We start from the raw sequence: 25,666 nt of genomic DNA, 5'->3' as shown, positions 1-25,666 counted from the left end.
TTCTCCTCAGAGAAATTGAGTAAAATAAACAGGGTTTGGACCTCGAGGAGGGCTGGCCAACTGGCACTGCCTGTTTACACCGGGGCCGTGTTTACATATAAACTTCAGATGTAGAGTTAAAAGAGAATAGGGCTGCAGAGGAGAGGAAGTCTCAGCAGAGCCTCAGAAAGGATCACAGACGAGGAGAGGAGGGAGGTAGGGAAGGGAGGAGAGAGAGAAAGTGGCAGAGAAAGTGAGCCAGAGTGTGAACGGGAGAGGCAGACACGGAGGAGGGGGGCATGAGAGAGAAAGTTTGGAGGAGAAAGGCAGATAGAAAAAGTGAGAAATCTGATATGGCAGAGAGTTTCTGCTGCCTCCCTCTCTCCCTCTCGCCTCTCTCTGCAGATGGAGGTGAATGTAAAACAGAGTCTACTGTTGGTATCTGGGGTTATCAACAGTCTGGAGTGGGACTAAGCTGTGAGGGAAGTTAATGCCTGTCTGTCTGTCTGCTCAACTTTCCCCCTGCTCTAACATGCTGTACTTTCCAAAATGCTCTTGCTGCATTCTAACACTACATCCTTTATCACCTGGACGGTGTTGGATACCTCTGGGTAGTTTTAGAGACTAGCAGTGTACACTGTGTTGCTGGTGTTGTTTTAGCACATTTGTATACCCTGTCGGTTTTCATCAGGCCTCTGTATTTTCTCACACCCCATTTTAGATTTGTCAGCTTGGGTGGAGCTATTATTCGCAACACACATCATCTTCCGTTTAATAAAGCTGGAGGGGGAAAAGAATGACTAAAAAGCTCCTTGTTTCATCTGATTCTATGCAGAGTGCAGTGCTGCTTCAAAACAGATTAGAAAACTAATCTCAAACCTTTTTCTCTTTTGACACGGACAATTATCCCCGTTTGACACCGATTGATGACATTCTGAGGAGATTACATGAGCCCATGAACTACAGGTTATGATACAACTCATAAGCAAAATACATGTGTTTAGGCAGGCAAAGGACCTTCCAAATATAATCAAATGCATATGATAACCTAAAGATCACCAACATACAGAAAATGAACGGAATAAAATGTGTTTAATCCTGGTGTGAGCACTTGGGGCTCCCCCTGTTGGGAAAATAAAAGATTCTGGATATTAAACTGCTGTCTAACTCCTCTGTACATTAATAACTGGGTGAAGGGTATGATGTCCCAAGGCTTCAAGTTTAATGCGGTACAAGTCTCATTATCTGAGAACTTTATATCAGCTGATTATATTTTAGATAAAGTAGGGGTGTAACGATACATTGATTTGGATCGATATATCGATTCAATCATCAACGATCCAACACTGTCGATACAAAGTGAAAATATTGATACATATCGTCATCTTTAAGATGCGCCTTTATTTTCCCACTTCATAGTTATTCTTTTTTTAAATTAAAAATTTGTTTTTAATTTAGATGTCTGGAATAGCTTAGTAATGAAATTGCAAGATCATATTTTAGTTGCTTTTTGTAAATAGATATAAATGTAACTGATCTTATATGGGCTCACGTATCGTCTCGGTCACAGGCCCCTGAATTGAATCGAAAACGTATTGTGGCACTTTGTTATATCAGTAAATATTGTATCGATAAAATGTGTGATTTACACCCCTAAGAGTTAGCAATAAATGCAATATGCATATATCCAAACGACTAAGTAACCAATATGGTGCATTTTCATTGCTAAAACATTTGCTCAAAGAAGCTGAATTTAAAAGATTTTACCTTGTCATAGTTGAAAAACGACAGTTTGGAGGGTAAATAGGACATACATAGAACCTCAAAATCCCATTGACACCCCTTTCCTCTGCAAATCTCACAATTTGAAACTGCCTCTGAAAAGGGGCAAATCTCAACAAACCACCTCCTCCTTATTTGGCTCTAGTCTCCCAGACCTTTGTCACACCCCAACATTTACATAGGCAACACAGCTGACCTGAGGTCAGCTTAGTCTTCTGAATCTAGGTCAGATCACGCAGATCTCAGAAATGTTATTGTTTGTCATTGTTTGTCCACTTTTTAATTACTAAATTCTCTCTATCAATCAACTATGGCTAATTGCAAATGTTGTCCAACTGTGTGTCGCAGTTCAGCAGGAGCTCAGCAGGCTAATGTGACAGCGGCCGGTGCTGCCTCGCCGCCCGGCGTGTCCTCCTTCACAGACCCCGGCTCGTGGTGAGCTAGATGGACCGTCACAACCAGAAGCCCACGGCGCTCCATACCCACGAAAAGGCCCCTTTTTCTGGGTTACTGGACTACCAAATGCCGAGGCCCTGATGGAGCTCCAGGGCCTGCAGCTAGCTGCGATCTTTACTTTGAAGGGACAATAGCAGATAATGAAAGCCCTCATATTCACAATAATGCATTAAATTGAAATCAGACACAATCGTTAGCTTTGTAAGACCTTAGGGTAGCTGTAATATAAGTGGCGTGACGAAATTCAAACTGTAAATATACTATAGTTATGCCGGCCAGCTCCGCGGAGCCCAGAGCCCCGGTTGTCCAGTAATCCAGAAACTGTGACTTTTTCCTGGGTATGGAATGCAGCGGGGCTGCCACTGACTCGTCAGACTGTGTGGATCTCCTGTAGTCCGACACATCTTACAAAATTTGCAATTAGCCATACATTTTTGTAAAACGGTCCATATTTGAGCGTTATCTATTAGATTTCTCCCATAAAAAAAGTCTCAGAAGTAACGAAACATTGCAGTGTCTGAAATATGAGACCTGCTGTCTTGTCTCCAATGTATGTGTATGTCAACCAATCAGCATGCAGCTCATCTAAATATTCATGAGCATACCATATTTGTAAGAAAAGCTCTCATTCCAAATAGGGCCAAAACACAGAGATGCGTAAGGGCCCATAAAATAGCAACTGGGCAATTTTCAGCCCAATCAATGTTACATACCCTATTAGGAGACCTTAAGGAACAGTGTGAAATACCCTATATAATCATTCTATCACCCCTGTAAGGTGGATAGGCATGATTTCTATGTAAAATAAACCCAAGTCTAAACAGCCTTAACAAACAGGACATACAGAAGAGAAGAACTTTACACAGAAAAAATACAAATTTCTAAACAATAGTAAGAAAGTGCTCGGTGCGGAGACCATGACTTCCAAACATTAGATCTTTTGCTTTGTTTGCACATTTTTATCCTTCAGTATCAAGTAATTACATGCCACCCAGGTAGATAAACACAAAGATACTGTGTGCAGCTTACTGATGTCATGTGCCCTGACTCAGATTTGATTTGGTGTTATCATTGCACCTTGTGTTGCCTAGGATGTCTAGCTTTTAGTAAATATAATTGGATGGCAAGTGGAAACAAAATTACACACAAAATTAATCATAAAAATGCAGTCAGATTTGACCAATCAAAAACTGATATTTTGATGAACATAATGCAATAAAAAGACTTTTTTTCTCTTTTTTTTTTTACAGACATGGTACTTATTACTTCCACTGAAATATATAAAGTACTATTAAAAGTAGACACTTCCAATTTTCGGAGAGCATTCAGTTTCAAGTGTATTGCTTTGTGATGGTACAGTCAATACTGCACTACATGTCTGGGAAATCCCAGTCTTGACTGTTACCTTTTCATTGTGCTCAATGAGGATCTCCACCACAATGTTCTGGAACTTAAGATCCATGATGGCAGCGACAGTGTCCTCTTGTGGCCTCATTAATGTGGGGCCAAACACCACGCCCAGGTTGGCCACGGTCATCAGGTTCTGTTTACTGTGAGCCGCCACACTGAGGAAGATAACAACTCACATTATACACGTTTTACATATGACTTTTTTAGGACAGAATAAAACTGTACTAAAGTGAGAAACAATAACCTCTGATTCTTCCTCATTCTTGATGTCAATATTTAACAAGGGATCACTGAACACTTGACAGAAAACGGGATAGATTAAATACGAACAAAGAAAAACAGGGCAAAACTCTACTGTACTGTGACGGTAATGTATTGCTATTAAAAAAATTGTGAAAAAATAAAATTAGATGAAAAATGAAGTCTATGAGCAAACAAGAAAATAAAGACAAAACATAGTGGCAAATGTCAACTATCGCTTGGCTGCTGCATGATAAACACCCTTGACATACAGTAAAGGTTTTCCCCGTGCAAACGGTTTAAAAGAGCTGGTAAGCCACCAGGCTTTGCAGTGTCTCATCTTGTGATCAATTCTGTTAGTAGACGACAGTCTCACTCAATAAATATAAGGCAGTTGCTATGTAAAATTGCACCTGTGCTCTTAAATTGTAACAGTTTTATAATGTTAAATGAGAGGTCGTCTTTCTTTTAGGCAAGGCGGCTCACTTCTGCTAAAAAACACTGCAGGAAACCTTCAAGTATGTATCGTTTCTTCCTATAATGCATAATTTCACAACAAGCAATCATATCAGGGATAACTTTCAACCTGTTCTTGATCTTTTTGATTCTGTGAATCACTTCTTAGTTATCTTGTTTTTTATAGTGAACCAACATTTTGTCAATCACATCACAGAGGCACTGAAAACTGTGACTTCATAAAGCAGCCACTGCATTCTGAGATAAAATGACAACTAAAAATGGGGTATTTTAGCACATCTTGTGACATTTTAAATTTTTACCAACAACATTAAGCTGTAGCAAATCGTAGCCAATACTCTTTAATCCAAACATTAAGTTGTCCTGCATGTACAGTTTGGCATTTGTAGTTCCCTACACTAAATATAACATTAAATCAAAAATGATAGATTTGTGCATCTAGACTTGTTTAAGTTCCAAACATGCCACTGATATGGCTTTCCTTATCAATTCCAACAACTATGAATACCTCTGGCAGTGTCTATTATGATTATTTTAACAACACGGTAATGACATTTGACATGGAGGAATGATAGGTTTCATTAAATGTCTTCTAGATCAGTTGTGAAATCGGAACACCTTCGGCAGATGAAACTTAATCTTAGGAGGTCATAAGAGAGTGAAGAAAAAAAAACTTAATTTGAAGAAAAAGTTATACGAACAGGTGAAGAGATTTCACACTCAAAATATGATGATATGCAGTGCATCTGCAGAGAGACAGTTTAAATAGCTTCAAAGGATGCCTTTGAAGACAAAAACATCGGTGACAACTCACATTTATAACATCTCTGAAACCATTTCAGATAGGAGTGTGAAATTCTGGCTTTGCTTCCTTCCCCTGCAGGACATGCACACACGCCAACTTCAGAAAAATATTCGAGTCTCTCCAGTCTGGAGAATTTCACGCTGGATAATCCAAATTCAATTTCAATAGCGCTGCCTTTTTACCAGAGCCTGCTTCTGCAGCGGGTTTCTATGAAATAAGATCCACCAGACTTTCACCGCCTCAGGGAAGAGGGATTATTTACTTATCTTCAATTTGCTCATATTTAGTTTATAAAAAGCTTGCTGAGGTAAAACCTTGTAATGTTAGCTAACATTATTTCTTAAATCTTTCTTCCTATCTAATCTCAAAAATGGAGTGATGCACAATAGTGGTCTATCCAGGAGTGTAATAGAGTAATCCCAAGAAAGGGCTTAATTTGAGAGGTCCATTTCATTTCACTTCACTGGCTTGCTGTACAACGGCATGCTGAACAGGTACGGCAGGCTACACAATCCTAGCGGCATTAATTTTCTTACCCAGTAGTCACTGAGTAGACAGAGAGGAGATAGAGTGACAGCAGGGAAGGGGGAGTGAAGAGAGTGGGAGTGAGGAAGAGAGAGAAAAAGCATGTGGAGTGAGAATGAGGAGACAGACAGGAAGAGCAGAAAGAGAGAACTGAGAAAACACAGAGAGAGAGAGAGAGAGAGAGAGAGAGAGAGAGAGAGAGAGAGAGAGAGAGAGAGAGAGAGAGAGAGGGTGGAGATTGGGTGAACTATGACCAAGGAAGTATGAACACTCACTTGGCCAGATGCTTCATAAGCAGCCCAAGGACTTGCCGATTCCTCTCCGGTAGTTTGTGGACCAGGCAGTGGACGGCTTGGATGCGAGACTCTGGACTACCACCCTCTGTTCAAACGCAGAAGCAGCCATTCACTGGCATTAAACTACAAGCATTTCTCTGTGTGGCAAAGGGCCAACAAAGCTGCAATTGAATACTGTAAAACATTAGCAAACAACACATTTAAAGAGATTATGATACACTACATAAACTGTTGATTTGAGCAGTGCACAATCAGAGGTTAGGGTAGAGAAACAGCAAATACAAGTAATTTAGCAGATTAATTGTACCCTCTAATACTTCAAAAGTCCTAAAAAAACTATTTGGATACATTCTGAAATGTTAGTAGACCTTTACGGACACAATGATCAGAGGCCATCACCCCCCAAGGACTGGAGTGTGATACATTCCAGTTTAAATAAGTGAAGAAGAGGTGTGAAAGTGATATATGGTCTGAAGCCTCCCAGAATTTGGCAGCAGGGACCACTAGGCTGGCGTAGGAGATAGCTTTACGTTACTGTCGCTACCGTATAAAAGGGTTGTGTTAAAACCCCCAAGATCATCTCTTAAACATTTCCTCACACATGGGCATCTGACCGCCCACACACACAAACACACACACATACACAGACTCACAAAACATCATTACTATGGGAACGACAAGGATTTAAACATGGAAAAAGCTGCTTATGGATGCTGTCATCCATCAAAAAAATATTTGTTGCTAATCCATTTTTTCCCCCTCGTTATGAGGGCATTGCGAGTCCCTGATAAAAATGTCAACCTGATCCAATTATAGCACTTGTTGTAATAAGATTCAAGTTTGGCTTGCTTTAAAAATATTTTCCACATAAATGATGGTATGTGGGCGGAAAAGAAAATTGTGTCTTTTTACTGTTCAAGGTCACTCAGTGGACAATTTGAGGGCATGCAAATTACAGCATATTTATCCTTAAACCTTTCAGCTTTAAACTTGAATGGCTTATTTGGCCACACGTTTTCAGTAGCAAGTTAAAACAGGTGGACATTAGATGAAGATGGGCAGTTCTTTAATTGGCTAATAAATGTCAGAAGCATAGTGTTGAAATGTCAAAAAAAAATGTCTAAGCCGAAGTCAGCTGAAAGGCTTTTTGGTGAACCAGAGTGGGTAAACTGTATTCACTGGAAGTCAACAGCAAATATATTCATATATCTCATGTAAAACAGGACAAGAGTGCCCTTAAGATGGTGGGAGTGCACAGTTCCGAAACCAAGTAAGAAGATATAAAAAGGTATAGCATTAAAAATGACACTTTTTAGACAACTGTGGATACATCCTAATCAGCATTCAAGACACACACTGCACAGACCAATAGCTCTAGACTACGAATCCTTTTCTTAAGAGGATTGGCCACTATTACCCACTTAAGAGAATTGGTAAAAAAGTAACAAAAAGTTAATGAAAGTAATTTAACAGTTTTTTTTCACTTGACTGCATGTTTCAAATAACTCACTGAAGAAGAACAAACCATTGTCAGAGCCTAAACTAAAGTCCATCTCGGACTGATACAACACATGTACACTGCTGTTTGATTAGGGTCCGTACTCAGATGAAGTAATGTTATATGAGGTGGTCAAACTTACTCGCAAGGCTAATAAAGTCTTTGTAAAGTCCATAGGTCATCAACGGCTCAGGAAGGCTCCTTCACAGAGATAGAGAGAGAAAAAAAAAAGAAGGGGGGGTTGTTGGATGGAGAAGTGAGTTGAATTGAGCCATGGGGAGACAGAAATAGCCGGCACACTGTTTTATAGGGTCTGCACACAGCAATGATTAATGTGGCAGGGCCAGGGGATGGAATTAGACGGTGCACATGTTTGAGATAACCAAGTTCATCTGAAGGTACTTTCACACTGCAGCTGGCCAGTGGCCAAAGGTACTTAGTCTCAGAGGGAAACCAAGGAGATTGACCCTGCTTTATTCCAGACGTCCAAACACAAAGTAAAAGACAAGTCAGAGCAACACTCATCACGGTTAAATATAGCATAACAATATATGCTATGTTATCTTAAACAGTGTTTAAACATTACTAAATGCTGTGGTGAGTATTGCCGAAATAGACAGCGAAGCTCCCCTTTACTTTAGGAGTTGAAACGAGAGAAGACTATGGGCCCTATCTTGCACCCAGCGCAGTTGCCTTTGTGCACCTACATATGTATCATTCCTATTTTGCACCCGGCGCACAGCGGACTTTTCCCTCCACAGACGCACGTCAGTAAATTAGGGAATGTATTTGCGCTCCCGGGGGCGGTTCAGCGAAAAGAGGAGGCGTGTTCAGGTGCAAACGTTCCCTGGTGCTATTTTGCAGTTTCAGAAAACAATTCCGCCACAGACCAGGAAAAACCTGGTCTAAAGTCAGTGGCGCGTTATTCAGATGCTATTTTAGGGGTGTATGCTTGGCCATAATGTAGCGTGCGCACAACACGCATACACTTTGCTTCTCTCATCTAAACGGACGCAGCAGTTCCCATTTTTGCAAACCATACATAATTACAAGGAAAAATATTCCTGAAAATGCGCTTCAGGTGTTTGGATAGATCAGGAGGCACTTTACAGAACAGTCCTTAAAAAGTGGCAGCATTCTTTGAGGCTTGTTGTGTTTTACACAACATTTCCATGAATCATGGATGTGTTGATGACATAAATGAGGAAATATTAGAGGACTTAAGGAGACGTGATGTTGAACTAAGGCGGGATTCGTTTATTGCACGTTACGCCCAAACCACATCTAGCTACTTCAGATCAACCCATTTTAGATTTGCGTCGGGCGCAAGACTCATTTATCCCGCCGGTATATAATAGCAACAGCGCCCGAGATCCGCCCACAAAGCTACTTGCGTTTCGCGTTTGATACTTGCGTTTCAGATCGTTAAAATAGGGCCCTGTAAGTGTGACAGAGTCTCACGACCCACAACCTGTAACAAACTGCTTCCTGTAAGATTAAAATCCGTCACAACACAATCTTCACCGATTTGAATAGGCCTTGACATTTACATCCTGATCAGAATACTGGTTGGTGGATGATAGTCTAGCTCCCGCACTGTTATACAGCAGTGGACACTTAACACATTACATTAAATAAAACACTACAGTATTACGATTTAATGGTAGCACTTAGGTAACAGTAGTGAAAATAAGAGAGAAATTAAATGGAACATCAACAGCTTTGATGTTATTTGTATTGCATGCTTTAGCACTCTCAATGAAACTGTAACCAATTATTGAAAAAAATTGCTGACAAAATATTTGTTAATATTTTGCTTTTTCAAATTTGACATTCAAATCAGTTCATTTCCACAATAACAAGGTACAGCATAATGAACATACATGAACACAATTTAAGTGTGCAGGTTACACATGACAAAAAATGTTTGTGATGACGGTCATAAAACCTTATTTGTTTAAATACATAACACTCGGCTTCTTGTAAGTATTTTTACTGTGTTTTTAAGAAAAACTTCATTTTACTTTTATCTGTCAACCAGGAAGGAGTTGGTGAATGTGGAACAGGCATACAGTAAGCAATGTGACCTCGCAAAGGGGTTAATTATTCAGAAGCACTTTGCATAATTAACTTATTTTACAAATGACAGAGATGACTATAGACCGTTTCATATTCAGGTGCACAGTGGTTTTATAATATTCATCAATTAAGAGCTATACAAAGAAAATGTTCCATTAACCACTGGGGTTGGCTTAGGTCGCTATAAAGTGGATTTACTTAGAATATGCACTAAGCAAGTGTCTCTGGACTGGTCAATTCATGTCATATCCTCAGTACAAGAGAAACAAATTACAAAACTTAACTATCCCAAAGTGTGTTCAGCGGTCACATCACTCACAATGTACAAGTTCAACCAAATAGTTTTGTTGCGAGTGACAGTAAGCGTTAAACTGATCACAACAAAGGTTTTAGAAATTACTAGCAAATTAACAACATCATTAATGCTTACTGGGTACAAAAACTGATGGTTTTAGGGTTGCAAGTAAGGATTATTTTCAGTACTGATTAACATTTTATTGTTTTATCCATAAAATGTCAGAAAATATTGGAATTATAACTGACATTTTAGCAGTCCAAAACCCAAACATATTCAGTTCATAATCACATATGACAAAGTAAAGAATCAGCAGATAAGTGAATAATTCAGAATTTTTCCTCAAAAAATAACTAAAACAATTAACAGATTATCAAATTAGTTGCCAATAAATTTTGTATCGATTGACGGTGGTCGACATTTGTTTATGTGTCCGCGTGTGAGTGCGCGTCTTTCATCCCACTGATCCTTACCTCAGATAAAGCTTCAGTGCACTGGTTATTGTCTTAACGTCCCAGTCCTCGCTGGTGGACATATCCACTTCGTTGCTCTTCTCATCTGAATGAATCACAATTATGAAACATATCTTTACTAGGAAATTTACTGAATGAGATAACAACACAAAGCACCAGCTAACTACTGTTTTGGCATTAAGCAGCCAAAGACTCGGTGTGTTTATGTAAGCAGCATAGAAAGTAAAAATATATAATATACAGTAAATGTCACTTGTAATTAGCCATGTGAGGATAAAAGCAGTGCTACTAGCCTTGGGGTTCTGGCTCTAGCCTAGCCCCAGTGGATATGGAAGGAAGTTACAGCTCCTGTAGAGGGTTCTATACTCGTTACAAGTTTAATTAATCCCTCACTACTTCACTGGCTCCACAGGGACGCCAGCGTTGTGTCGTGCTGAAAATTCAGGGGGCTTTAGTCACACCTTAAGTAACCTCGGATGAACAACAGAGGATGTGGAAGTGTAATGTTTCAGTGAGGAGTTGTGAGTCAGACACATGTACTGCACAGGGCTCAGGTCACCACACAGACTTTAACTTCGTGGGCGGTAGGTGGTCTGTGTTGGAAATCTATCTTTTTGATTTCTTAGCAGTACAGCCAAGAGGACTGTTTCTCTGCCTGCTCTGTCCACTATCAACTTTTTAAAGCAAATGTTGTTGAACAGCGTTTGTAGCTAAGGTTCTGCCTCTGCACGTGTGTGTGTGTGTGTGTGTGTGTGTGTGTGTGTGTGTGTGTGTGTGTGTGTGTGTGTGTGTGTGTGTGTGTGTGTGTGTGTGTGTGTGTGTGTGTGTGTGTTGCGATTGACTGGGTCTGCACAGGCTCTATAATCTGCTCTAGCAACAGGCTTGGACTTGGTTAGGTCATGGACACAGTAAAACTTTTGGCAGTAGCAGTTGGAGTAGCATTGATTATGAAACTGCTAACCACAAAGCAGCAGCAAGTTTAAATATACAATTTATTTTACAAACCCTTGGGGACATTACCATAATGTGTTGTTACTTTAGCATATTAGCTAAAGTTAGAACTGCAGCTCCTATACACACTTAGATGCATAAAAACATTTTGCCATGCAAATCCATTACACAGAAAGGCCTGTTAAACTAGAAGAAAATGTCATGACCATCACACATTTTCAAAACTATGGATAGGTGGATTGACAACCTGGTCCAATGAGTGTGAAATTAAGTCCAAGATAACCTTAACCAAATATCATGTATTGACCTTTACCCAAATAAACAATGGGTGTGGAAATCTGCAGTATCATCAAAGCAACACATGGATGTGTGACATGTGTGCTGTGAACTTGTTGAACGGTACCAACATTTTAAAAAGGTGAAGATGCAGAGTGGATGCCAACAGTTAAAAGGAACAGTGTGTCCGTGGTGTGTCGCACCCTGAGGCGAGCCCACTAGCCACAGTGCCAGGTCACTGAGGAAAACTATGTTTCTGGTCATTTAAATGAACTAACCCTTTAAAGTTATCAACAGTTGTTTGAAGATATTGTTTTGAACTGAGATGATTTAACAGAAGTAGAAAGGAACATGAACCTTTTAGGCATCTTGTCAGCTCTCTGGAATAAATGGGCCACCATGTTTGGACAGATCATTAATACATTAAAGGTTCCATGGCATGAAAATTTCAATTCATTTTTTAACATTAATAAGAGTTCCCCCAGCCTGTCTATGGTCCCCCAGTGGCTAGAAATGGCAATAGGTGTAAACCGAGCCCTGGGTATCCTGCTCTGCCTTTGAGAAAATGAAAGCTCAGATGAGCAGTTTTGGAATCTGCTTGTTATGAGGTCATAAAAAGCAAGGTTACCTCCCCTTTCTCTGCTTTGCCCGCCCAGAGAATTTGGCCCACCCATGAGAGAGAGACATCATGGCTTTCAAACGAGAAAAGTGGCAGTTGGTCAAGGCCACACCCCCACCCTCCACCTTGCCCCTCCCACTCTCCACCTCAATAGCTTCAGACACAGAAATGGCACATACTAAGGAAAGCTCATTGTGGGACTGGCTCTAGTGGCTGTAGTTCTGCACCAAAGCCGAATTTCGGGAAAGAGACTTCAGATACAGTATTAGGGGACCACTAAGGTCTATATAAAAGCATCCAAAGAGCACCATGTCATGGCACCTTTAATGGTCATTTCTGCCTTAAACCATGAAAATGTGAAATGTATCGAATAGTTCATTGGAAACATCTCACAGCATTCCTCAAATTTGCCTCACTTTGCAATTATATCTATAGAACTAAGAAGTTTAACTCAGCAACTGTGATAGCCATATCCTGATTAACACCACATACTGTACAAGGGACAGGTCATAGACAGAATGCAGCTCACTTTTACAGTCTTCTTCCTGTTATATTGTTGCCTGACATTCAATAGGTGCTGCTCTCTTTGTTTGTACTGTAATATGATGGGAGACTCTTTTTCTATCACTCTGTCCTCACTGATTGGACCCTGGCCATGTCGGTGGGTGAGAGATGAAAAGGAGGAGGAGTGGGAGGATCCAAAGTCTTTCTTCAGGGTTTAAAGCTTGCTTCACCCACTCACTGTGAACTGTTGTATGCATGAACAGTTTGTGAATGTGTTGGTTTGTGTAGAAGTAGTACTATCTCTGTCATTTCAGGGATAAAACACAAGTTACGTTTGAGGCAGCTTAATGAAAATATCTTATTCTACATGGTCAATCAGTGAACCAACCTTTGCAAACATCAAAGTGCAAGCACTATCTGTATTGTCCCCTAATTCACAATATGTGGAATGTCTAGCCCACAGACAAATGCTTCTTTTACTATATTCAGGCTTTAAATAAACTTCTTAGAGTGCCGCAGCAGAGTGTTAATGTAGTCCACAGCATGAGTCGGCAGATTGGGAGGCTGAAAGGTTTTGGGGAGGAAGCTGAGACAGGCAGTGGCGGCTGCCTGAGTTTGTTATCATTCTGAACACAGAGCTGAAAGTGAGCTGGTGTCTACTGGAGACGGCAGGAAACCAGAGAGCAGACAGGGAGCAATGGAACGGACAGAGAACAAGCGCTATAGAAAAGAAGTGGAGTGAAAGGGATTCAAGACAAATGAGAGGCATAAAGGAAATCGAGAAAGACGACTGATAGGCAGTTTTAGTGGTGTGACGATGATGCAAAAGCCAAAAAGTAAAAGGAAGTGGGCAGGAGGGACCCTGTCTGGTTGTCTGGGGGATATAAAACTGAACTGAAAAGAGGCAAAGATACACCCAGGCACTTGTTGCACCTTAGAGAGACATGGTTCTGATCGGCTGAGTCATGAAAAGTTTGTCAGTCACTATCTTTTTAATATCGACAGACACATCCATTACATCAGCACATTCAACTAACTGGGGCAACCTAATATCACAGAGATAGTGCAGAGGCATCGCAATAAAAATTTTAACTTCATTGAGCTCTTACTAGCAACTCTCTACGCAAAATACATTTCCAGAGCAGAAAAAAAAGAATATACTTTAACTTACCAATCATTAACAAGAGGAGCTTCTGGACCTTGGAGTTTACCCCAACAACTCTGTACAGGCCTTGGTCATCAATACCTAATAAGTAATAACAATAATGAAACTTTATTTGCATAGCACTTAATAAAGTTGCAAAGGGCACTACAGGGAAAATAATACACAAAGCAAGCAATTAAAGAAAAGGCGATGAACAATGAAATCCTAACAAAATAAGGACAGAAGATCATATATCTACACACACACACAACAACCCTGTACATGTATGTTGAATGTATGAACGTCATTGCAATTTAACCAAGTTCAGGAAGATAGATAACCATTTGAATAAAGTAATGTTGAGAGGGATTTTTTTTTTTGTCGTTTGTTTTGTTTTTTACTGAGAAAGGAGGTCAGATAAGCATGTGAAGACTAAAGCAAATTAATAAGAACTTTAGAGCTACAAAATGAAAGGCAATATCTATAGTACACACTGCCAGTCTGCCTTTTGTTTGAATATTGGAGCAAGTCTGCCCCCTTGTGTACAGATAAAGATACTGCAGCCATGTTACCTGTTTCTATCCACCAATTCTCATGGTAAATTTCCCCAAATAAATCACCTTATCTGAGCTTTCCTATATTTACATATCTGAAGCTCACCTCTCTTCTCTATGGCACTGATGGAGTTCTTGATAAAACTCAAACCCACATCATCCAGCTGGGCATCAACTGCAGGTGGAAGAAAAGAAAAAAAAAACTTAAAATGTGGTGAAGCCTTGCCCTCATGAAACTTAATGGTATTCCTTTACAGATACAAAGTCTATTACAGCTAGATTACTTACTTCCTCTTTCTTTAGAATAGGTCCTCCCAAGAAAGTGTCCAATCTGTTAAACAAATTAACAAAAAACAAACATCTTTATGACCTTTTAAAGTTTATCCAGTATACTTAAACCCTTTGATATCCAGTAAAGTGCAGGTATATGAAAGTATATCAAACTAAAATGAATGGTTTTCTATAAGATGGCAGCTTAACAGAATACAATGGGGCTACATGAGCAACATGTGAATGGTTGATGATGACATAGTGCAGGCAGCTGACTCACAGGTTCCTTCCCACCCATGGCTTGCATCCAAAACTTGTGGTCATCCTCTGACAGAGCCTGTACTGTTAGCACCGTGCCTGGCCTGAAAGAGAGCCATACCACATCAGCATTAGAGCCATACCACCGTCACCATCAGCAAAGCCTTAGAGGTACAGAACAGGAAGGCATTAGGAGATGTCAGTGTCACTATAAACCATCAAATGTGCTTCAGCAATCTTTGAACAAAAACACCCTCTGCCAAGGGCACTTGCACCTTGCAGTAACTACAAATACTATTAGTCATCCCAGCTGGATTATGAGACCTGCAGTCATAAAGGATCAGATGGATATCAAGTTACTCTTCCCAATCAGAATGGATGTGTAGACTCTAATTTCCCTACTAAATCTGGGGTATTGCTCTACTATTAATACTACAGGGCAGGACAGAGTTAAGTTGTGTGCCAGAATAAGACATTCATTACAGGAGAGCACAGCAGGGTGTGACAATCCTTCCAGCTAAGCGTGTGAGGGCAGCCCTCCAACACAAATCCTGCTGTCCTGCCCTCTGCAATCCAAAACACATAGAGCAACAAGCTAAACGGTAAACGGTGTGTGGAGCTAAGATCTTTAGCAAAACTGTTAGAGTGTATATCACAGCAGATAATCTAAGTGCTTTTTGGCTGCTATGGACAAGGCACATGAGATGATTTTGCATTGTGTTCCAGCAAGAGTTATCGAGGAGAAAAGCAATGGTCAGTTGTAGCATTATGTGAATGGATACCTGCAACGAGAAGCACATCATTACAGTTTGTTTGAGAAACAGTGTTATTTGATGATGTACCGATCTGTTATGTCAAGTTCTAAGCAGAACCTCCTGTCCAACATGTCTGTTGTTTTGCGGAGACAGGATTTGAGCGTGACAGACTCCGTCTCACCCTGAAAACAAAAAAAGCAAACTTTACTGTACAGAATGTTGCAGTGACAAAAGAAGAATTTAAAAAAAATAGCATGTTGTTCTGAAAATTGTTTTCTATGTGTTATATATGACTACTCACAATCTTGCCACCAGATCGGTGGTCAAAGGTCACCATGTGCAGAATTTTCTGCTCTTTGACAAAAGTGCTATAGCGCTTGACCCAACTTGAACCAAAGGGAGGTGGCCCTGGAGAAACAGTATCACAGACATTCAACACTGTTTGGATCATAACAATTAGTATTGCTAAAAAAATTGCTCACTTTGTCTGTATTCCATCAGCATTTTGCTGGCGCATCACTACTGCTGCTGCTGCTTAAAAATGAATTTCAACCTCCATGTTTTGTATGTAATTGCAATGTAAGATCATTATTAGTCTGTCCAAACTTTCCTGTCACAACAAACATTTAGATAATTTCACTGACAACATACAGTAGGTACAGAAATCATTTCAAGTTGTGTTTTAATGAGTCTGAACCACTCCACTAACACTTTTACAGTAGTTGAAGGAACGCTGTAACCCCGCCCCCTCTCTGGCCATGACAAATGACAGTGTATTTTAGGAGAGTTTGTCATGCATTCTCGCCTTGACTACGTTTCCTCGCAGCAGTGTGTGTTATGAATGGGTGTAATATGACACCCCATATTAAAAACACATTTAAACTAAATAAAGGTCTTACGTTTTTCCTGTACATAGAGGTAGCCTTCACAACTGATAGGGCTGGTCTGTCTGTATTCTTGAGGTGTCTCCCTGATCCTCTTCATCAGTTCGTACACCTCTGACCGTGCGCCCTCAAATCGACTCCTTGTCTGGCAGGGAGAGGAAGCAAACACACGATCCAGGAAGTCACTTCCTAATGCTCAGTGGTAAGGCTGGAAGACCTTACTAATGAGAGGTCGCTGCAAATCAAAACTTATGAGCTTCCCTTGGAAAACCCTTTATCTCCATGAAATCAGTTGAATGGTAGTCTCGCATTGCCAGACCTTCCTCCACAGCGGTGCGGAGGAGGGTCTGGCTAGTCCACACAGCATCCCGGGATGGGAGAAAAATGTGCTCTGGTTTAGTGGCATTTCTTTAAACCAATCACAATCGCTTGGGCAGTGCTAAGCGCTGGACGGAGCAACGGTGCCTCTGCAAAATAGCCTCAGGAAGGAACATGTTTTGTTGGAAAAAGTGTACGTTCAAAAGTTGTTTTAGTCGTGCAACAGAAAACTCAGATTGGACAGATAGTCTATCTAGCTGTTTGGATTTACCCTGCAGAGATCTGAGGAGCAATTAACCATGGTCCTCATAAATCCACCGGAGTTTAAAATGCAAAACACAAAGTAAGCCTAAATGAGGGGCATGTGGCAGAATTTCCAGCGGCATATGAACAATCCTGAAAAATGAAACGTTGTTGATATAGACTAGTTGAATGGTAATCTAAAACTAAGAATGAAACAGAGATAAGACTGCAATGGCAATGCAGAATAGGAGAAACCAAACCGGTGGCATGGTTAGAATACTTATCCAAATTACAGATATAATGATAAAACATTAATATTTCTTACATTCTGAATATTGATCTGCAGTGCTCTTTTATAATGGTCAAAGTCCTTGGCGAGCTCGAAGCCCTGGTGATAAAAGGTGAAGACCGTCTGAAAGAAGGCCAGCATCTAAAAATATTACAACAGCGGAAAAAACAGATAAGAGATATTAATCTAAAAAGTCAGCAAGTGAAAGAGAAACAGATTACAAAATCACTCATAAATTAACCTCATGTGACATTTCCTATATTGACCTTTGCTTTGATTAATGTAAAAGACAAGCCGCATCAGAGTTGACAAGGCCCTAATGTGAGTCACTCACCGGCTCCACACACTCAAACTTCTTTCTCTCTTGGATCTCCTGCAGTTTGCACACATAGTCCAGTGACTCGTCCTGAAAGTGCAGCCTCATGGTTTCCACCTGGACGTCTGCCTGTGGAGGTGGAGAGCATACACCGTGATAATTATAGAGACAGACAGATTCATGGAAGCAAAAGAGAAACATTAGGATCTCTGTGATGCAGTGCAATTTAAGGTTGTTCTTGTTATTGCATTATATTCTTAAAAAAGGGTATGTTGAAGTTGGTTAGTGCTCTATCAAATACTCATGATATTCAAATGCAGTTAATTTATATAGCCCCAAATAACAAGTTTGTCTCAGAGGGCTGTATAATATGTACAACATTCAACCCTCTATCCTAACACTGTCGATGCAGATAAAGAAAAGCTTAACACCCCCAAAAAACTGTAACCTAAGGAAGTACAACAGAGGAGAGATTCCTCCTCGGCAGTAACATGTATAGACAGATGACACACTTAAACTTAAACCTATGGGCAATTTAGAGTTTCCAGATAATCTACAGCAACCTGCATGTCTTGGGATTGTGGGAGGGAAACCGAGCACTCAGGGGGAAAAATGACAAACAAAAAGCCCCAGCCAGCTGGGGGGCGGGGCAATTTGTTTTCTTCTTGCTGTGAGGCGACAGCACTTACCACTGTGCCACCCCAGAATTCAAGTTAAAATCTAAGAACTGCAAAGTAGTAGTACTTGAAAATGTTTGGAATACAGAATAACAGTATACCAAGTTTGCAATGTAAAAACTAAAGCATCTTTAAGTGTAATATGTGATAAACCTTCTTACTAAAACAAGATTGCTGGCTGATAACATTTCGAACTAAATGTCAACTACTGATGATATGTAACATTTTAGTGACTTTAAAGTAAGTAAGATCAACATTCACATGCTGTTAAAAACTGATGCAGTGTTGATGAAGTGCACGACTCTTGTGGCTGTGAACTAATCTGATAGAAATCAGTGTTGGTACCACAGATCCTGGTTTCAAAACAAAAAAAATAAATCACAGAGAATTATAGCCTGTAGTCATAATGTCAACAATTTCAAGTGTCCTCTCTGGTTGGTGTTTACAACATATGGGTTAGCCTTCCATGGAAACAAGGCATGGTAAAGACAAGAAGGCAGAAACGTTGTTTAGTGAGGAGGTTGCTAAATTCTCCACAACGCCCATGACATGGTACAGTAGCATGGGTTGTTCCCTAAACTACAGCAACCAGGTTTGACCTTGGTAGTACAGCACAAGTGAGCACACATTTCCTTTTCCAACAATCCAGGAAAACTGTTGCTGCAAGGCATGTCAGTGGAAACTCGCATTGGTCCAACAGGCTTTGCAGCGAGGCTCCTCCCCCAAGGCAAAAAAACAAAACAAGGACTCTCGAACTAAACTAAATACCCTCTTACATCCGTTTTGCTTTCATTATGGATTGCTATTTTCTGCATGTTACATATCAGTCGCAGAGTTCAGGCAAGGATAAATACCTCTTGTAGCTGTGGCTCTTTCTTCTTTGCTGACATATTCAGAAGCTTTTCCAGAGAGCTGTAATACTTCTCTGTTTCTTTCTCATACTTCTTTCTTTCCGCCTAAAAAAGGTACAGTGGAAGGAGTAGAGGCATATAAGCAGGCATATTAACCATCATTAGGGTCCACCACACATGCAAACAGATCAACTAAAAGCTACGACACATATTGGGAAGAGAAACCATCATACATTACCCTTACTGTACCAAGATGCTCTTTCCTGAACTTCTCCAGCGGTTTCATTAAGGTTTCTGTGATGTTTCTCATCTAGACAGAGAGCCTTTATTATTGCTCAACTCAATGACAAACCCCATTGACATTTCATATGACATAATATTTTTCCAGCCACAACTGTTGACTCCAGTGAAGAGCGGCTTGTATTAAATGACACAATTGAAATGACATAACTAAGTGTATTTGTCTTACAGCAATGAACTCATAAAATTCCCCCAATGCTTCTGCTACACTGGCTGCAGGACGTGTCTGTGCCTGCATGCCCATCCTACTTTTCCTTACTTTGCACTGTGATGTCATCCCACTATGCTGAGCAGTGCTGAGCTGAGTGTTTACCATTATGGTCTGAGCCAGGAGCTAAAACAGTCATCTCAGTCAGTGACTGATGATGGGCCCACTCCCTAACTTTCAGACAGACAGACAGACAGACAGACATTACACCAGGATGGCTGTTCATAGAAAGTCAGAGACACCAAATTGCGCAACTCTTTTCAAAGAAGAGGAATGTTTTTGAAGTATTGTTCCAAACTATCACTGGCCTTAAGTCTTAAAATGAGGCGCTTTTATAAGTTTAGGTTAATATAGTACATAACATCCACAGGTCAAATCACAAGAAACGATGGTGCATCATCTCTTACAGTATACCACAGCATTGTACATAGTGTGACACTTTTAACACTTCAGGGTAGCAGTTTATAACCTGCGGTCACCATTAAAATCAGGCATCCTTTAAGAATGTTGTAAATCCTCTGTATTGGATGTGTGATTATTGTGGTTTATAAATAAGCAACTTTAATGACGCTGCCTGGTGCAGAAGCTAGTTTTATAGTGGTGTGTCGAAATGGGCTGTATTGTTGCGGACCTTGTTGCTGGTAGTAGCTTATGTTATTCACTCTTGGTATTTAAAGCTTGGCTGTAATAGTGTGGATCCTGTCCTCTCTGTGCAGCCACTCCCAGTCAGTGGCAGTGACCCTTAGACAGACAGTCACAAGACGAGGAACTGAACACTATCAACATTTATCTACCTGCTAGGAACTGGTATGCTCGGACTGCTGGATGCTGTGGCTGTACTGTATGTTGGAGAAAATTATATTATGAGTGCCTGCCTGGATCTCTGGCAGATGGCAGAGTCAGACATTAATAGATGCAAGCACCAAATATGGGCAGTGATAGGTGAAGGCTGGTTGGAAATGCACACAGTGCAAGCAGACAAGGTTAAACAATTCAAGTGCAATACACCACACAGACTGACGGACACAGACACAGACACACAGACACATCCCCTGGCTTTCAAGCTGGTTCTGACTGGTTGTTCTCACCATCAGCTCTCTTTGGTCTTCAAGGTTCTTGAGGAATGAGGAGAACTCTTGCAAAGACTCATCTGAAGAAGAAAAGAAAAGTCAAAAATTGCTCTTAATTTGCTGGTAGAGAAAGTACCATAAACAAACATTTACAGTGTAGGTCTGTGTTTTCATAACAAAACTAGTGGTTTGTTTGCATCAAACCCACACTTACCGATACATTTCTCATCATCGGTCTTTGCGTCGCCGATGTACTCAAACTGAAACTCTCCCAGGCACTGGGCGAACTTTCGTTGTGCCATCCCAAGCTCTGACAGAAAATTTTAAATATAAAAACCATTAGAAGCAGAGCATTTAACAGGAGACTGAATATTTAATATGATTATAGTGTGTGTTCTCAAGATATACAAGTTTTACTGTCCTGAAAAAGTTTGTAAATAAGCCAACATTAAAATGAAGGTGTGATGCATCACACAGAGTTAACCACTTTGCAAACATCCTGTTCATCTATAGTCTGCCACATCCTGTTACATATCAAACTGCAGTGAACTAGGACGGTAGGTACCATAGGTTAGCACAAGCCAAACTAGAGAGAAAACTATATATAGCTCTGTGAGCCAGTCATAGCTTTCACAAATGAAGAAAAAAGAAACAGAATGATCTTACTACATGAACAACTGAAATGCTGGATAGCCCCAGAAAGAAGTTGATAGTATACCCGGGGGTTGTATAATGTAGGCAGTATTTTTGGGTTTCCAAGATATATGTATATAGTATTTAGCTTTTTTCAGCTTAAGTAAAACTTATGAAATGTAATGCAATGCAATGACAGTCTTAGTCCTTCCTTAAATTAAACTCATAGCAACGCATTGCCCAGCCCTAATACCCTGCACAACAACAGCACAAACCTTTCATTAACCAAAAGAAAATCTGAACAATATAACCAATTTTTTTTTTATTCCTGAAAAGACCCTCATGCTGTTACAAGTAGTTATGCGACTTGGCTGATTTAAAAACAAAATAGGCCTAAATATACAGAATAGCCTGGCACAAGAAACCAATTAACATTTATTTAATTGTGTTGCAGTTAACCTCTTTAATAAATGGCAGTCACTATATGGATGTGAATGCCAAGCTTAAAGGAGAAACTCGGCGCAAAATGAACCTAGAGGTTAATGGCACACGACCGTTCTCTGGGATATGTTTTCATGTTAATCGAATGTGACCAGTTTTAGCGCAAACCGCTAATTAGCTTATAAAGCTAGTCGTCGGGGCACGGATAAAGTAAAAAGAAATCGCTATTTCTAAACCACTAACTAGGGTCAAAATAACACTACACTTCCATGGTAGAATAATGAGGGTCCCTACATGTAAACCGTCATGACCAGTCGAACGACGAACGCCGTGCAAACCAGTAACGCAGCTCAGGCACGGCGTTCGTCGTTCGACTGGTAATGACCGTTTACCCAAGATGGCGACCGCCTGTATACGAGAATGTTACGGTCTTTATAAACTATCTTTTTAATAAACTGTCTGGACACTTACAAAGTTCTCAATGCTTCGGTTTACATTTAGGAACCCTCATTATGCTACCGTGGAAATGTGGTGCCATTTTGAGCCTTAGTTAGTGCCCCGACTACTAGCTTTATAAGCTAATTAGCCTTTTGCGTTAAAACTGGTCACATTCGATTAGCATGAAAACATATCCCAGAGAACGGTCAACTCGGTACACGTGTTATTAACCTTTAGGTTCATTTTGCGCCAGATTTCTCCTTTAACCTCGGGCTAGCCAAACCTCAGGTGAGCCCTATCATGGGTGACTACTCTCTGAGTAGTGCACTCACCCATGTAAACCCTGCATAAATGTTCCTGGATCTGCATTAAAACTATTTCAGATTTTGAGACGTGGATAAATGCTGTTTAAGTCCTCCCTCCACTAAACTCCTTGCACCCAGTAAACACAGCAAACCAAATCTATTTCCAAACAGTGAAGAGATTCCTCGAGGTGGGATCTCTGACCCATGGCAGTCCCAGAGTGAAGCATGACAGAATGCGGGAGGGGTTGTTTAAGACTGGAGCTGTGAGCAGTATGCTGAGGAGCAGTGTCATCAGATTTGGCAGATAGCTGGGACTCTATAGGGAACAATCAACTGAGCTACGCCACTGAATACAGCTCTGACTCTGCAGAGCATCTGTAACTGCTACAAAAGCACTCGACAGCTTGCTGGACTGTAAAGCTGCAAACTAACGATTATATTTTATAACCAAGAAAATATTTTAAATTGTCTTGTAGTTTAAAACATGCTAATAATACAGAGAAATATCCATTATCATTTTTCAGTTAACAAAATCCTTCAAATAATTATGAATCTCATTGGTAAACTACATTGTTTTGATGTTCATGCAACAAAGGTCCCCAACAAGATTTAAAATTGGGATTTTGCCATAACTGAGTAGTATGCTTTCTGGTTTTGTTGTATTATAATAATAATAATAATAATAATAATAATAATAATAATAATAATAATAATAATAAAATATAGATAATAAAAAGGACAAAAAAACGGCAACATTATTTTTTAATTCATTTATTTGAGCTATTTGCTATGTCTTGTTAATTACTATCCATGTCTATCCGTCTACACACACACTCCAGGTTCTCTGAGCAGTGTGTGTGTACACATGCTATGGATTAAATCTACAGTAGGGTGCAAAGCTCAAACACATGAGAGGAAATGTGGGCAAATAAACGCCTGGGATCGATTCCTTTGGCCAATTTCTGTAAATCATCAAACTACAAGAAGCAAAGGGATGCAAAGCAGACTATAGGACAACTTGTGTATTACAGTATTTACAATTGTTTGTTCTTTGAGTTGGTCTTAATATAGCACTTGGAGGAAATCATCTTTTATTACTTGTGGGTGAGATAACCATTGTAATTAAGAAATTAAAAAGTTTAAATAGCAAAAGAACAGCGAAACACAAGGTGACTCACTATTAAAGCTACAGTGCATCGTTTCTGCCGCCCTCATGAGGCATTCTAAGTAATGACAACAAAACTGTCAGCGGGTTCACATGATACAAGCCTTCCATTTATCCACAGGAATTTAGCTACTATACTCTAATGACACTAAACTAAACTAAATGATTAATAAATTGTTTATGGCTCCTAATAGCTAATTTCTTAGCTAATGAACGCCTGCAAGACACTGCACAGACCTAACTTTAGATGATTAATCAAGACTGGAGGGGAAAAAACAGGCCACTGCACAAGCAACATTAGGAGACTTTGCCAAACAATAGCAGTAGAGTGTCAAGTCCTCTGTCTCAGGCACCTCTTTAAGGACACTATTTTGGTAAGATCAGAGGAGTGTTATGGGATGCTTTATTATTGTCAGCTTATATAATCAGATGTGAGTTACTGGGAGAATCCATTACACAATAGAAAAGTTATATTATAAACTTGTGTCAACCAGAGCAGAACATTTTGGAGCTCATATTAAACTACTAATACACTAACGCTGGTTTTCCACAGGCAGCTTTTTCAACTGCAACTCCGCTGTATTGGTGACGTGCAGCAGATTCCAAGTGAAATTGTGTCACCACAACATGATGTCGACGGTGTACACGTTTTGTAGAATTGTTTTTGTTGGTGTTGATATACATTTCTATCAGTTTTTATCTGGCCTATCACAAACTATTTGGTAAGTTTTCTACTCCTGTCTCATAGCCTAGAAATCTAGACTCCCCCTAGTGGCAGCAAATTTATTTGGCAGCCAGGGGGGGTCTAGGCACTCTCCGTTGACTTTCGAGCTGCAAAAACCAAATTTTGGTCAGGCCAATCACATCGTGTATAGAGTCGGTGGGCGGGGCTTATGGCTGCTGCTGCTGCTGCTGCTGGGAACAGCGGTCTTCTGGAAGACTTGGAGTTCAGCTTTTCTATAAGAAAAGAACAAAGAACGGCACAGAAATCATTCTTAAAAAAGGAAGATGTGTTCGGAGTTTTGCCGACCGGATACGGCAAAAGATTAATCTATCAACTAGCTCCGCTACCTTCTTCATTGCTCTGCCTGGTTGTAGCGCTATCCTATTACGTGCAGAGGAAATTTGAAAGACAACCATTTATCCCACCCCTCGGATCGAGCTCCGTCAATGGTGAGTTCCCAGACCCAACATCTTGATGTGGGTCTGGCTTGTCAGGCTACCCGTCTCACACTTTGCCACTAAAAAAAAGTGGCGTTTAGTTCAAATAATGTTACGTATTGTTAGCCATCAGTCGTTACTACAATGCTAACATTGCTACAACTACTTAAACATATACATACACCCTAAAAAATGCTGGGTTATTTCATCTACCCAACCGCTGGGTTATGAAAGGTTTTACCCATTATGGGTTATTTATATGGAAGGTGGGTTATTTTGTGCAACTCATGCGTTGAGTCAAAATCCATCAACCCAACATACATCGGTTGACCCAGCACTTGGGTTGTTTGTGCTTCAAACGTCATCAGATCATCACCAGAGTCCACACACCGAGCGCTTGTCACAGCAGAGAACCAGTCTGGTCATCCAACGAGGCAAATAAATAATAAAAGGTTTGTGTACACTAGCTACATGTCTAATTCACATTGTCTGTGTTGCGTTACCCATTAAAGTACTATCTTTATATTGTGAGGCTAGTTGGTTAGTTTGGCTAACAACGTAGCTAGCTAACGTTAGCCATTTAGCCGTTATCATGGAAGCATGGATAGCCTACAGCTTATCTGTTTGGTCTGAATTATATTAATGAATTAATGAAACAAGTTCATAATGCCCATGGGCATATGGTCATGTTTATTGAGTTCACCAGGCTAATTTGCCAGCT

At 40.2% G+C, this 25,666-nt stretch overlaps 1 protein-coding gene across 4 annotated transcripts in view; it reads right to left on the bottom strand.

Annotated features, from left to right (window-relative positions):
* Window positions 1-25,666, bottom strand: part of arhgap10 (Rho GTPase activating protein 10) — a 64,367-nt gene that overhangs the window by 23,474 nt on the left and 15,227 nt on the right. For all 4 annotated transcript variants that reach the window (XM_028566003.1, XM_028566012.1, XM_028565994.1 and 1 more), the window contains exons 2-18: window positions 21,017-21,112; window positions 20,821-20,882; window positions 19,463-19,534; window positions 19,228-19,329; window positions 17,715-17,825; window positions 17,417-17,521; window positions 16,546-16,675; window positions 15,948-16,054; window positions 15,734-15,828; window positions 14,914-14,995; window positions 14,652-14,694; window positions 14,470-14,538; window positions 13,837-13,911; window positions 10,316-10,400; window positions 7,611-7,669; window positions 5,950-6,055; window positions 3,623-3,782 (exon numbers count right to left, since the gene is read on the bottom strand). In XM_028566003.1, the coding sequence (XP_028421804.1) occupies window positions 3,623-3,782; window positions 5,950-6,055; window positions 7,611-7,669; window positions 10,316-10,400; window positions 13,837-13,911; window positions 14,470-14,538; window positions 14,652-14,694; window positions 14,914-14,995; window positions 15,734-15,828; window positions 15,948-16,054; window positions 16,546-16,675; window positions 17,417-17,521; window positions 17,715-17,825; window positions 19,228-19,329; window positions 19,463-19,534; window positions 20,821-20,882; window positions 21,017-21,112 (1,559 nt within the window). The remainder of the gene's footprint in view (window positions 1-3,622; window positions 3,783-5,949; window positions 6,056-7,610; window positions 7,670-10,315; window positions 10,401-13,836; window positions 13,912-14,469; window positions 14,539-14,651; window positions 14,695-14,913; window positions 14,996-15,733; window positions 15,829-15,947; window positions 16,055-16,545; window positions 16,676-17,416; window positions 17,522-17,714; window positions 17,826-19,227; window positions 19,330-19,462; window positions 19,535-20,820; window positions 20,883-21,016; window positions 21,113-25,666) is intronic.

This window comes from Perca flavescens, chromosome 2 (genome assembly GCF_004354835.1).
Source record: "Perca flavescens isolate YP-PL-M2 chromosome 2, PFLA_1.0, whole genome shotgun sequence".
Taxonomy (NCBI): domain Eukaryota; kingdom Metazoa; phylum Chordata; class Actinopteri; order Perciformes; family Percidae; genus Perca; species Perca flavescens.
This window is presented reverse-complemented; position numbering and strand designations above follow the sequence as displayed.